Below are 12236 nucleotides of genomic sequence, written 5' to 3' on the forward strand. Positions count from 1 at the left end.
CCAGAGACCATTGTCCATACATGCTCCATCAGCCTTCCACTGCTTCACTTCTTCCTTTTGGGGACATTCTCTGCATCGTCATTAAGCGATCTCGCAGGGTCCGACAGAAAACCTCAGTCTGGCGTAGATCATCAGGTTACGGTAGTCAGTGTTTCTTGTAACTGTTTACGTTGAGAGCGTGTGGTCACCATAGTTGATATGGTCTGTTCAACGGGTAGGAGAGCAGCAGCTTTTGCTTGCATATCCACAAAGGCGTTACCAACAGTGTGTGGACTTTTCCTAGGACCGTGCACCTTGATAATGGCCACCTGCGTAGGTAATTTGATTGAGTCCATGAGGGTCTTAACAGCTTCAGCATTCTTCACTGGAGTCTCGGCGGTGGTAATAAACCATCGATTGGCCCATAGGGCTCCGAAATCGTGAACAATACCAAATGCATACTGTGAGTCCGTGTATATATTAGCCCACCTGTCTTTGACCAGAACACATGCAGTAGACAGAGCCTGAAGTTCTACTTCTTGTGCTGACTGTGAGGGAGGGAGTGCAGCTCCGTGCACTACAGTATCTTCCTTAGTAACAGCGTATCCGGTGTGGAATCTGCCAAACTCATCAGCACATCTTAAACCGTCTTCCAGGGCATTGTAGAGAGGTTGCATTATGCGGGATGCGTCCGGTATCCACTGACGACAATAAGTACATAGTCCAAGAAAACGCTGGAGTTCAGTCTCATCGTTTGGAAAAGGAAGGGAGCTGACGGCTATTTTTCTTTCTTCTGTGAGGAGTCTGGCACCCTGAAGGAGACAGTGACCTAAAAATATCACTTGACCAAGGCAGAACTGAAGTTTTGAGTCCGAAACCCGACAGTTCAGATCTGCCAGATACTTGAGGAGGCTAACAGTGGTAACAATGGCTTCCTGCTCTGTTCGTGCACACAACAAAACATCATCCACATACTGAAGCAGCGTGACATAGGGGTGTTCTAACTGCCAGGGTAAAAGACACTTGCCCATATTTTTTGCAAACTGATTGGGACTGTTTTGGGCCCCTTGTGGCATAACTGTCCATGTCAATTGTCGTCCCTGATAAATGAATACAAACAGAACTGGCAATCTGGGTGTAATGGAATGCTGAAAAAGGCATTGGCGAGGTCGATAACTGTGAACCAAGCAGCATCCTGAGGTATCTGGGACAAAAGAGTATGTGGATTAGGCACCACCGGAGTTTCCAGAACAGTAACTGCATTAACTGCCCGTGGATCTTGTACCAGCCGGTACACAGGGGGTTGGCCGGGTGAGGTATTTTTCTTAACGGGAAACAAGGGCGTGTTACATGGGGAAACACAGGGCACCATTATCGAGTAACTTTTGTATGTGCCCCTTGAGGCACCGCTCCTGATCATGTTTCAAAGGGTACTGATAGACTTTGGGAAAAGGGGCACAAGGTTTGAGAAACACTTTTACTGGTTCCACAGGAATTATTGGGGGTGGATCTGGGCCTATCAGGGCCATCATAACCGTGGGAAGGGCGTGTAGGATACAGATCTCATTGTGTTCATCTGCATAGGGGTTATATAGCGTAAGGACCATCTGACCATCATCTTGGAATTGTATTCTGGAGCGGAACTGTGATAAATCTGCCCCCAGTAAATTTACCGGACATATAGGAGACATTACGAACTGATCCGTGACTTCAGGGAAAGGGTCCCACAGGGATAGGTTTTATAAGAGTATATTTATTGGGTCTGCCATCTACACCGATTAAAACAAACTCTTGGTCTGAGAATTGACATGGCGGGGCTGGGGAGGGAGATTCAAAGACATAGGGTTAAAAAAGATATTGGATTTGTGTAAGGTAGGGAGGGCAGGAGCTGAAGTCTGTTACGTGGGCCACTGATAAGGAACATAAGGAACGGAGCTGCGTCCTTGCAGCAGTGTGTGTGTGTGTGGGGGGGGGCTGAGATTGGAGTAGGAATCACTGCGGCCACTGATTTAACCTTTAATTTCCCTGCTGATGCAGAACGGGCTAAATTCTTTTGAAAACGCTTTACTATTTTCAATGCATCATCCGGAGTGGAAGTCTCGATATCAGGTCTAACTGACATTATTGCCTCTTTCAATTCAGATTTAAGGCCGGACATTAAAGCTGTCACAAAAAGGTGTGAATGGGCTTTATTTTACAATGAGAATCCCAGATCTTTAAATACTACCATAAGACGCCTATAGAACTTCTCGGCAGTCCAGGATATATTGGTGCCTTGGGGTTAAGGGGCATAGGGCTTACAGTCGGGAGTAGAGGCTTAATTTCCTGGGGAGGGACCATATTATCTAGCAGGGAGACCCCCTGTCCCAAATGTTTTGATTGTTTGCTTTCCCGACACATTTCTCTCAGTCACTTTCTCAGTTCCTTCTTGCACCACAAAACATCCAGTTTGTTTTTTTTTTGTCATAGTAATAGACAACTTTCCTTCTTCAACATAATTCACTTCCTCTGTTGATCCTCAATTTGCTATATATCAACCAGTCAACTTGAAGCAGGTGAATCTTTTACCGATCTTTCAATTACACTGATAATCAAACAATCACTTACAAGTTTCCTTCTAAAACTAGGTACCATATTTCACTTTAAACACAAATCTCCCAGCGCGACAGAAAATATAGAGAAACTTAGAACGCAGCTATGTGCCCCCTCCATACGAGAGGCACAGCAGAGATAAGAAAAATCACAGCATTCCTCAACACAGAGAAAGCAATAGCGCAGCTGTTGGACTCCCCCCCTCCCATCGGGTATTTTAGAGATAAACACAGAAACGGAATACAGCAGTTCTCAGACTTAATTAATTTCTACAAAACCTTCATCACACAATTCACATACCAGAACACCTTAGAAAAACCCATAATTGAGAATATTTTATCTGCGTTCCTGACAGATTTATTTCCCCGTCTTTGAGCTAACAATATCAGATTCATCACACAAATTCAAAGTCTTTTTTTCCTTCCACGGAAACTGATTCTCCTTTAGAGCTAAATATCCTTACTTTGTCGTGCATAGTACTAGAGCGGCCGTATAGTCTATTCCACTAGGTTTACCTGTCCCCCGCTGGGACAACCCAAAAACGCGGTACTCAGTGAAAGGAGGAGGGCGTCTTAGACTTTCCCTCCGGACACCTCTGGACATATATAAATATATAATTCCTGAGTTACGCATCCTACCCAATCTTCGATCACCTCACCGCGCCTGATTCTAACAGTGATCAGGAATTCAGGATATTTTGACTGTAAAGAGAATTACATCACTGGTCAATCCGGGGTGTCTGTCCCTTATGAGGTACGGTTCGAGCAGTGGGCTGCCAACGGAACTACACCTCTATATGATTCCACCCAAGATTCACCCCACCATCGGGGACAAACCTCAGATCCTCTTTGCAGCACAAACACAGGAAAACCACACCAAATGGTCAGTCTGGACAGTATAACTGCCAACTTAACGTGGTTGTTGTGGGGGATGATCAGTCCCAATTTTCCAGTGCCTGTGTCCGGTCCGAGGGTCCTTTGTCTTGTTGTCCTCCGGGGGGCAGAGGCGTTCCTGTTTGGGGCCCCACGTTGGGCGCCAACTGTTGAGGGAGGATCTAAATTGATCCTTCACGGTTAACTCAGTGATTTCCAAATTAATCTACAGGGCGTTGCCGGCAACTGAAAATGACCAGACGGAGACGTGTGTCTCTGTATGGGGGATCGAGCAGATCTCTGGCCCCCGTTTTATTGTGTATCGCTTTTCATAATCATAGAAATTATACTTCAACCAATCAGCATAAGAACACGCTCACAGTTCTTAACCTATAAGAATACAGGAAAAACTTAACCCATGAGTATACAGAAAAACCGGAGACTACATATATGGTCATATCTTCTTGGCATAGTATGTGTTTTTCTAACAGGTGCCTCAGTCTTGTATAGCGATACACCCCCCGAATCTATTATCTGGCTCGAGTCAGAAGACTCAAGGTCTTTATACCAATTATGAACCATAGCCTAGTTGAATAGCAGGCTTGTGAACAACAAGATAAAGTTACTTCTTGGCAGCTGTAACCTTTTACCTAATTAAATAACAGAATTTATCTTTAAGCAACAAGAAAATGGAGTCAAAAACACAAAATGGAGAACCTTTCTTAATTTGTCCCTTCACAGTGAGTGATTACACATCAGCAGTTGATGTTTGCTGGTATTGCTGGTGTTTGAGGCAGGTGCCATGTACAAAGAAGACTCTGCTCCCATACCTGCTGTACATGGACAAAAGGTGTTAACAAGGGGGTTAGACAATGTGTCAACATAAATCACAAAATCAACAGCAAGTCCACTAGATGAGATAATGTCCAGAGATAGAACATTTCCTCTTATCCAAATTGTGCATTGCAGTGTACAAAGCCTGTCATCATTTAGACCCAATGTGACCTCATGGTCCATGCAGGACATATATAAAATACTAAATACATAGAAACTTCAGGTCATTCGCATGAAAGATGGCTGGTATAGTCTATGGGAGAACGCATTCAGTGGAAGCCCCAATGGTTGATTGTCCCACAGCTCAGACTCACCTAAGAGATTTATAGACCTCTAATAGGTGGGAGACATTTAGCAGTGGTGGTGTGTATAATTGGGGGGCGGACATCGTCCTTCACCATCCGGGTGTAATGCCACCATTAGGCTTTGTTGCACTGCTTTAGCAGTCTGCGTCTTCCTCAGTGTCTAGAGGAGATGGGTTCAACCTGAGTCACAGAGAAAGGAATCTTTCCACAATAAACCCAGCGCCCGATCCCAACATTGCAGGTTTTTTCCTTTCTGATCAGGACCACCATGTTTCAGGTGTTGGACAGAGGAGCAAATTCCAATTCTCAGGAGTAGATAATTTTGGTTGTGAAGATGCTCAGAGGGGAACACACTCGCCCCAGAGGAGCAGTTGCCTTCCCTGAGGGTCTCTTCCATTACGTAAACCACAAGGTTCCACCTTTCATGAACGGAGTCGAGTTGTACACCATCTTCACGGCGAGGGGCATGCCTGCCCTCCAAACAGCCTCACATGGGGATACCTTTTGGCCTCTTCATGTGCAGCTTGACCTCCTTTCCACGCCACTGATTGGCTGTTAAAGAGGCTCTGAAGATCTCGGCCTTTAGACCCTCTGGCCATGGTCTATGTTCACACATCGGAGGCCACCAGATGCAAGCAGTGAAGTATTGATATGTTGGTTTGCTTAATCCCCAGCACTGTTGCATGTACGGTCTTGGCCTTTAAGGGTCAGGCCTCCATGCCTCCCCTTTCAGCGTCCTCTATACTTTGCTCTTCGGTAATGCTGTAGCTCATTAAGCTTTAACCCTTCACTATCACAGCATTGAGCTTCAGCCATTCTGCAAGGCTACCAGGTGGGCTTCAAGGCAGACATCCTCCAGGTTGGTGCCATGACATCCTCTGTTAGCCCGTGGCATAAGATCTGCCACGCTACCATGTTAATGACAGATGCCAGATTTACGTTTTATTTTTTGGTACAGGTTTTCTTTTGCCACAGTCTTTACTGGAAGCGCAAGGGCAAAGCCAACTTCCCCGTGAGAATAAAAAAAAGGATTAAAAATGAAAATTTTTCTCCTTAAAACATGCCACAAAACGACCCGTGTGAAAACCTTTTAATAAGCATTATAAAGTGATTACAGAAAATCTGCAGCTCCAAAAACACAAAGTGAGAGAAACATACAATTTATCAACATGGTTAACAGGACAGGTGCTAAATAAGGCAAAGTTCAGCAATGGGGCACAGAGAAATATATATACAGAGAAGTGACTGACGCCAGTGACGAGGCCGAGCCCCGCACTGCTCCGTCTAGTTGGGCGGCTTGAGTGGCTCTCGTGGCGACTGCACCCGCCGGGCGCCTCTCCGCTGCACCGGCGACTCCACCTTCCATACTCCAGGCTGCGGTGCCCTAAGAGGATGGAAGAAAACACAAATCTTGGCACACCGGTGGAAGAGTCACAATCATTTCTGACAAAACTTCTTTGGGACAATTAGTTCTATCCGCTCTGGATCACTGCACGGCCCGCCCACGCAGTACCCACAGCCCACCCACACAGTACCCCTGGCCCGCCCACACAGTACTCACGGCCTGTCTGGAGATACGATGCATAGAACGTTCTCCTGGTTTTTTGAAGTGTTCAAGTTTTCGTCTGGCGTCTGGTTGGCACTGATGTAACTCACCCCCGCGCCAAAAGTCACATTACTAATGGTTCCTGCAAATATACATGTGGACACAATTCACTGCCGCGGCTGAACTATCCCCTACCGGACACTTGCCGCCATATCTGGTGCAGGGGATGGGTCTGACTTAGCGGCGGTGGCATACTTACTCTCCGGAGTGCTAATAGCTCTTCCTTCAAGGGACGTGTTGGATCGTTGTTCGGAGCTGCTGAATGTTACTGCAGGAAAAAAGCACGAATGATCAACCAGGATTAATTTTATCGGAAGGTGGCATGTACCCGGCCCACCCTGCCTCGCCAGGACAGTGATGCCAGCCCACCCTATAACCGCATTCTGTTCATACCCGGCTTATTGCTGCTGGAGAAGGACGGCGTTGAAGGCTTCGCCCCGATGCTTTTGCTTCTCGGCTTCCATTGCTTTTCCACGGTTTTCTTTGCAGAGTTGAGGATGGCAAAAGTGCTGAGCGACATCTGCCTGAAGAAGCGGACACAGCCGTCAGCAGACAGGTCCCAGGATCGGAGCCGAACCCTGTAGGTTTGATGCTTACCTCGTCCGGAAACCTTGTCCTGCAAGGGTGCCAACCATGGGTGTAATGGGTGTAGATGGCCCCTCGCCTGGGACCTCCTGTATGGCGCGCAGAGGGGAGCCAAGAGCGGCTGGGTTTTGGGGAGAACCAGCACCGTCAGCAGTGGCCTATGAACACAGAGAATAGTGAGGACAAAGCCCTGCAACCCATCCTGTACTGAAGGGGCCGACGGCCAGGTGCAACATCCCAGGAGGGGGATAGCGGGAAGAGCGTCAGTGCTCAGGCGCCATGATACAATCAGCGCTCTACTCCTGTGCCCACACTCCATGCGGACCCCCGCGCACACTCCCTAGCTTGTACAAGCATTTGCTGGGGAGGGAAGGGGCTAAAGGCATATTAACCCCTTGACCCCAAAGCCTGGTTGCACGTTAATGACCATGCCAATTTTTTCAATTCTGATGAGTTTCACTTTATGCGGTAATTGACAAAAATGTAGAAAAATGTAAAACTTTTCATGTTATGCCCTTAATCCAAAGAGTCATATCACACAAAATAGTTAATCAATAACATTTCCCACATGTCTACTTTACATCAGCACATTTTTTTTAAACACATTTTTTGGTAGGAAGTTAGAAGGGTTAAAAGTTTACCACCAATGTCTAATTTTTCTAATAAAATTTAATTTTTTTTTTTTTTTTGGGGACCGCCTCACATTTGAAGTCACTGAGGGGTTTATATGACAGAAAATACCCCAAAGTGACAACATTATAAAAACTGCACCTCTCAAGGTGTTCTAAACCACATTTGAGGATTTTATTAACTCTTCAGGTGCTTCACAGGAACTCAAGTAATGTGGAAATAAGAAAAAAAAAAAAAAAAAAAAATGAACATTTCACTTTTTTGTTAACAAAATTTTTCCTTATTTTCACAAGGGTATCAGGAGAAAATGGAGCCCATTAGTTGTGCAATTTCTCCAGAGTACACAATCTCATATATGTGGGGGGAAAAAGCACTGTTTGGGTGCACGCCTGGGCCGCCATGTTGCGATTGGAGAGGCCCCGAGGTGCCTCAACAGTGGAAACTACACCCCACAAGGAACTTACCTAGATGTGTGGTGAGCACCTTGAATCCCCAAGTGCTTCATAGAAATTTACAATGTTGAGCCATGAAAAGTAAAATCAGTTTTTTTTTTCCACAAAAATTGTTCTTTTAGCTCCATTGTTTTTTATTTTCAGAAGAGTAACAAGAGAAAATGGACCCAAAAAATTGTTGTGCAGTTTCTCCTGAGTACACAGATATTCCATATGTCGGAGAAAACTACTGTTTGGGTGCACGGCAAGGCTCAGAACGGAAGGAGAGACTCTCGGAGCACTCGCTGCACCTTATTTGTGATCTTTCCTTCTTCATTGTTTGGAGAAACTGCTGGAAAACATTGACCTGGGATGATACGGGCACCATCAGTTTCAGAAGTACAGGGACCCTCACCTTCCCGAGTGCCAAACATTAGGTTCTTGATGGGAAGAAGGTCCTCGTATTGCTTGCCGATTGAAAGGGCACAAAAGCATTTGGGTAGGAGGTTGTAGAGGGCACACAGCATTATTACTGGAGACAAGTCGACTAAGTCGATGACCGCCATAAAACAGTTGTGATGTAACCGCTTTATGGCCGTGTTCAGACTCCATCTTGAAGGAGCGGTTGTTTATCTACCTGTTGAGGTTCCTCAGATTGATAGTTCTGAAGGAACCATCATCAGTTTTTTTTTTTTTATCAAAAAGACGTGGGAATAAAATCCCCTTCCCTTTTCCTGGTCTGGGACCTCGCACATAACCTGTTTATTGGACCCATGATCTCTGCCTCCAGGGCTAGTTCTTCCGATGACCTCTTGTCATGAAAGTTTTAAGCGGCATGTAGAATTCCCCCCCCAAATCTTCAGACCCTCTTACTATATTCAGAACCCAGAGACTGGGGGAGATGTTCTCCCAGGACTGGATAACGAGGGAGATGTTCCCCCTACCACTAGCCTGGCATCATGGAGAGGGCTTCTGGAAGATGAAGAGGGGCCACCGATCATAAATCCGGCCTCCTTTCTGCCCTTAAATTCCCCACTTCCTTCTTTCTCCCGTAGGACGTCCCCTATGAAATCTTTTCCTCTGAAAGGAAGGCTCTCGCATCTCTAGGGAATCCAGGAAAGCCCTTCTTATTGGCACCGGCCTTTTCCAGGTTGTCGTCTAATTCTTCCCGAATAGACATTGTCCATCGCATGAAATGGTGCATAGTCTTACATGGCAAATCCCCTGGAAAGCCCTGTAGCCATAAGGCTCGTCTGGCAACATTTGATGGCCCTGCCGACTTAGCCGTACGGAGTCTGAGTTAGTGTCCGCCAGGAACGCTGCCGCTCCATGTAGCAGGGGCATATTGGCCAGGATTTTCTCCCTCGGGGGGGGGGGGGGGTCTTGCCCTTACGCTGCTCCTCCATTTGTTGGAGGCAGATCATAAGGGAGCGGGCATTGCAGGCTTCAGACCCCCTGCAGCTGCCTCCCAGGTGTGCTTTAGGCATCCATCCGCTTTCTTGCCTAGCGGATCCCTGAGCCCCCCGGAGTCCTCAGAGGGCAGAGACAACCTCTGATGACTACCACTGCTCCATCAATTCTCATGACTTGATCTCAGAGTCCTTTTCCGCACAGGATAACTCCTGTCTGAGGATGAGGGTAAGGCATCAGTCCCGTTTTTTCCCCCACTCATTATTAATGAACGCCTGGAGTTTACCATTAACCGTAAAGGTTCGCTTTCTCCTCTCCTCCAACCCTCTGAACATCACGTCTTCCAGGGACCTAGATGACTTCTCTTCTTTTAGGCACATTGTTGACCTAACGTGTCCGATTAGTCCATCAGTGTCCTCCACTGGAAAGCCTGGCCTGCCCCCCCATGTCACTGTCCGAGGAGGAGGACTCACTGCGACATTCTTCCCCCCCCGATAGTTAGAGAATCATCTGACTCCATAGAGACCTCCCTAGATCTTTTCTTTCCTTTTATTCAAAGGGATTTAAGGTAACCTTCCACCTCAGCCCTGATAACAGACCTAAGGCTTGCGGCAAAGTCTGGGGTCTCTTCCCTGATTGTTTTTCATCTGTAAAACCGCTGATTCCAACACAAGATTCCCATCAAGGACAGGAAACCAACAGAGGCGGGGAGAGAGGTACTGCCCTGTTATTTCAGTAGATTTCCTGTCCTTGCGGGGCGGATCCCTCTCAGGTGGTGCCATCATGGGTGAACTTAAATGTTCATTTTTTCCTTTCACATTGCTTCAGTTCCTGTGAAGCACCTGAAGGGTTAATAAACTTCTTGAATGTGGTGCACCTTGAGGGGGTTGAGCAGGTTTTAGAATGGTGTCACGTTTGGGTATTTTCTGTCATGTGCACCCCTCATAGTGACTTCAAACATCCTAATTTTGTTTTGTTAGGTTTCCAAAATTGTGCTGATGTAAAGTAGACAAGTGGGAAATGTTATTCATTAACTATTTTGTGTGACATGTCTCTGATTTAAGGACTTAAGAATTAAAATTGCAAAATGTTCAAAATTTGTCAAATTTCCATTTTTTTGCCATAAATAAACGCAAGTCATAGTGAACAAATGTTACGGCTATCATGGAGGACAATTCGTCAATCCCAGAATCACCGGGATCCTCTGAAGCTCCAGAGTTATAACCTCATAAAGGGACAGTTGTCAGGATTGTAAAGTTTCGCCCCGGTCAGGAGGATGATAACAGGCCCAGGGGTGAAGGGGTGAATGTGAATAGAAGCGCCCCTGAACCTCAACTGGTAGCAAAAGCCGAAAGCATCAAACTGGACGTCTCAGGAAGCGGAGAAGTGCAGCAGCTCCCCTTTAGTCACAGCGGAGGGTCCATCAATAGGACAACCACCTATAGGGATAATCTACCCCTCTATACCCAGCACATCCAGTGGCAGAGCACCAGCCCCCCAGGTACACCCGCAGCGCCCATCCACCTCACCTGCAGACTCCCCGGTACACCCGCAGCGCCCTTCCCCCCTCGCCCGCGGCCTCCCAGGTACACCCACAGCGCCCGTCCCCCTCGCCCGTGGCCTCCCCGATATACCCGCAGCGTCCGTCACCCATGGCCTCCCAGGTATACCCGCAGCGCCCGTCCCTCGCCCATGGCCTCCCGGGTACACCCGCAGCACCTGTCCCCCTCGCCTATGGCCTCCCCGATACACCCGCAGCGCCCGTCACAACCCAGGTACACCCAGACTCCCCGGTACACCTGCAGCGCCCATCCCCCTCGCCCGTAGCCTCCCCGATACACCCGCAGCGCCCATCCCCGTGGCCTCCCAGGTACACCCGCAGCACCCATCCCCCTCGCCCGCAGACTTCCTGGTACACCTGCAGCGCCCGTCCCCCTCACCTGTGGACTCCCTGGTACACCCGCAGTAGTTGTCTCCTGCTCCTTCTGCAGCTGCTCCTCATACATCTTCATGTCATATTCCAGCTCTGCCGCCAGCTGTTTATCCGCAGCGAAGAAGTCCTTGATCTCATCGCGGTAGTCCTGCATCATCTCCTGCAGGTGGAGCAGAACATCATCACGCCGGTACAGACGACCCTTGCGGGTTCCTTGCACCATTACCTACCCGCAAGTAGTTCATGAGGTCTCGCATGGCCGGGATCCGCTGCTGCTCCAACATGCCCTTCAGAGACGAGATGATGGGGATGATGTTTTCTACAAAGTTCTTCTTCTGGACCTATGCAGGGAGAAGAAAGCAAGTGAGGCAGCAGACCCGGGGCAGAGAAACCACGGCCGTCAGCGGTACCACGTCACCTGGGAAATGAGCTTCTTCTGTGCCACCTGCATCACAGCGTCAGCCATGGCCATCTCATCGTCATCCCCACCGCCGATGTCCTCTCCGGGTTTTGACCTCATTGCCGATAACTTAATCTCCTTGCAGCTCATGATCTCAAAGATGTCGGACAGCAGCTCATTGGCTTCCATGTCGATCGGTAACAGCCCGTCCACGAAGAACGCTGCGGACAGAGGGAGAAGGACAACGATCACTGCACAGACCCCACCAGGCAGATGATCTAATGTACCGCCATCAACCCTCATAAAAGGTCTAGGAGGACAACGTCCGGCTTGCGGTTCTCCGTCGTGACTACAAGTCCCAGCACGATATGACTGCCTGCTGCTTCCATGCCATGCTGGTCCTTGTAGTTCCAGCTGCACAGCCACAGGCGAGGTGTAGGTTATGGTCGGGTGCAGACGTACCTAGCACATTCTCGCTGATCTTCAGCGTCAGGTTGAACCTCTGCTCGTCGGTGAAGTGCTCCAGCAGGAACAGGTAGATCTTCATCCGCTTCTCCTTGTTCTCTTTCCCTTTCAAGGAGAAAAGTATCTTCTCCCTAAAATGCAGATTGGCCGTCAGCGGGTCCAGGGGGTAACGATGCAGCGGCGGTGGCATTGGG

General features: G+C 48.1%; 1 protein-coding gene across 1 annotated transcript in view; it reads right to left on the reverse strand.

Annotated features, from left to right (window-relative positions):
* Positions 1-5655: 5655 nt before the first annotated feature.
* The window catches only part of NCAPD3 (non-SMC condensin II complex subunit D3), a 32554-nt gene continuing 25973 nt past the window's right edge, over positions 5656-12236 (reverse strand). The window contains exons 26-34 of the mRNA XM_077249544.1: positions 12040-12173; positions 11596-11798; positions 11408-11518; positions 11185-11337; positions 6786-6931; positions 6582-6712; positions 6388-6456; positions 6144-6270; positions 5656-5966 (exon numbers count right to left, since the gene is read on the reverse strand). Of these exons, the coding sequence (XP_077105659.1) occupies positions 5867-5966; positions 6144-6270; positions 6388-6456; positions 6582-6712; positions 6786-6931; positions 11185-11337; positions 11408-11518; positions 11596-11798; positions 12040-12173 (1174 nt within the window). The 3' untranslated portion in view covers positions 5656-5866. The remainder of the gene's footprint in view (positions 5967-6143; positions 6271-6387; positions 6457-6581; positions 6713-6785; positions 6932-11184; positions 11338-11407; positions 11519-11595; positions 11799-12039; positions 12174-12236) is intronic.

The sequence above is a fragment of the Ranitomeya variabilis genome, chromosome 4 (assembly GCF_051348905.1).
Source record: "Ranitomeya variabilis isolate aRanVar5 chromosome 4, aRanVar5.hap1, whole genome shotgun sequence".
NCBI classification, from domain to species: domain Eukaryota; kingdom Metazoa; phylum Chordata; class Amphibia; order Anura; family Dendrobatidae; genus Ranitomeya; species Ranitomeya variabilis.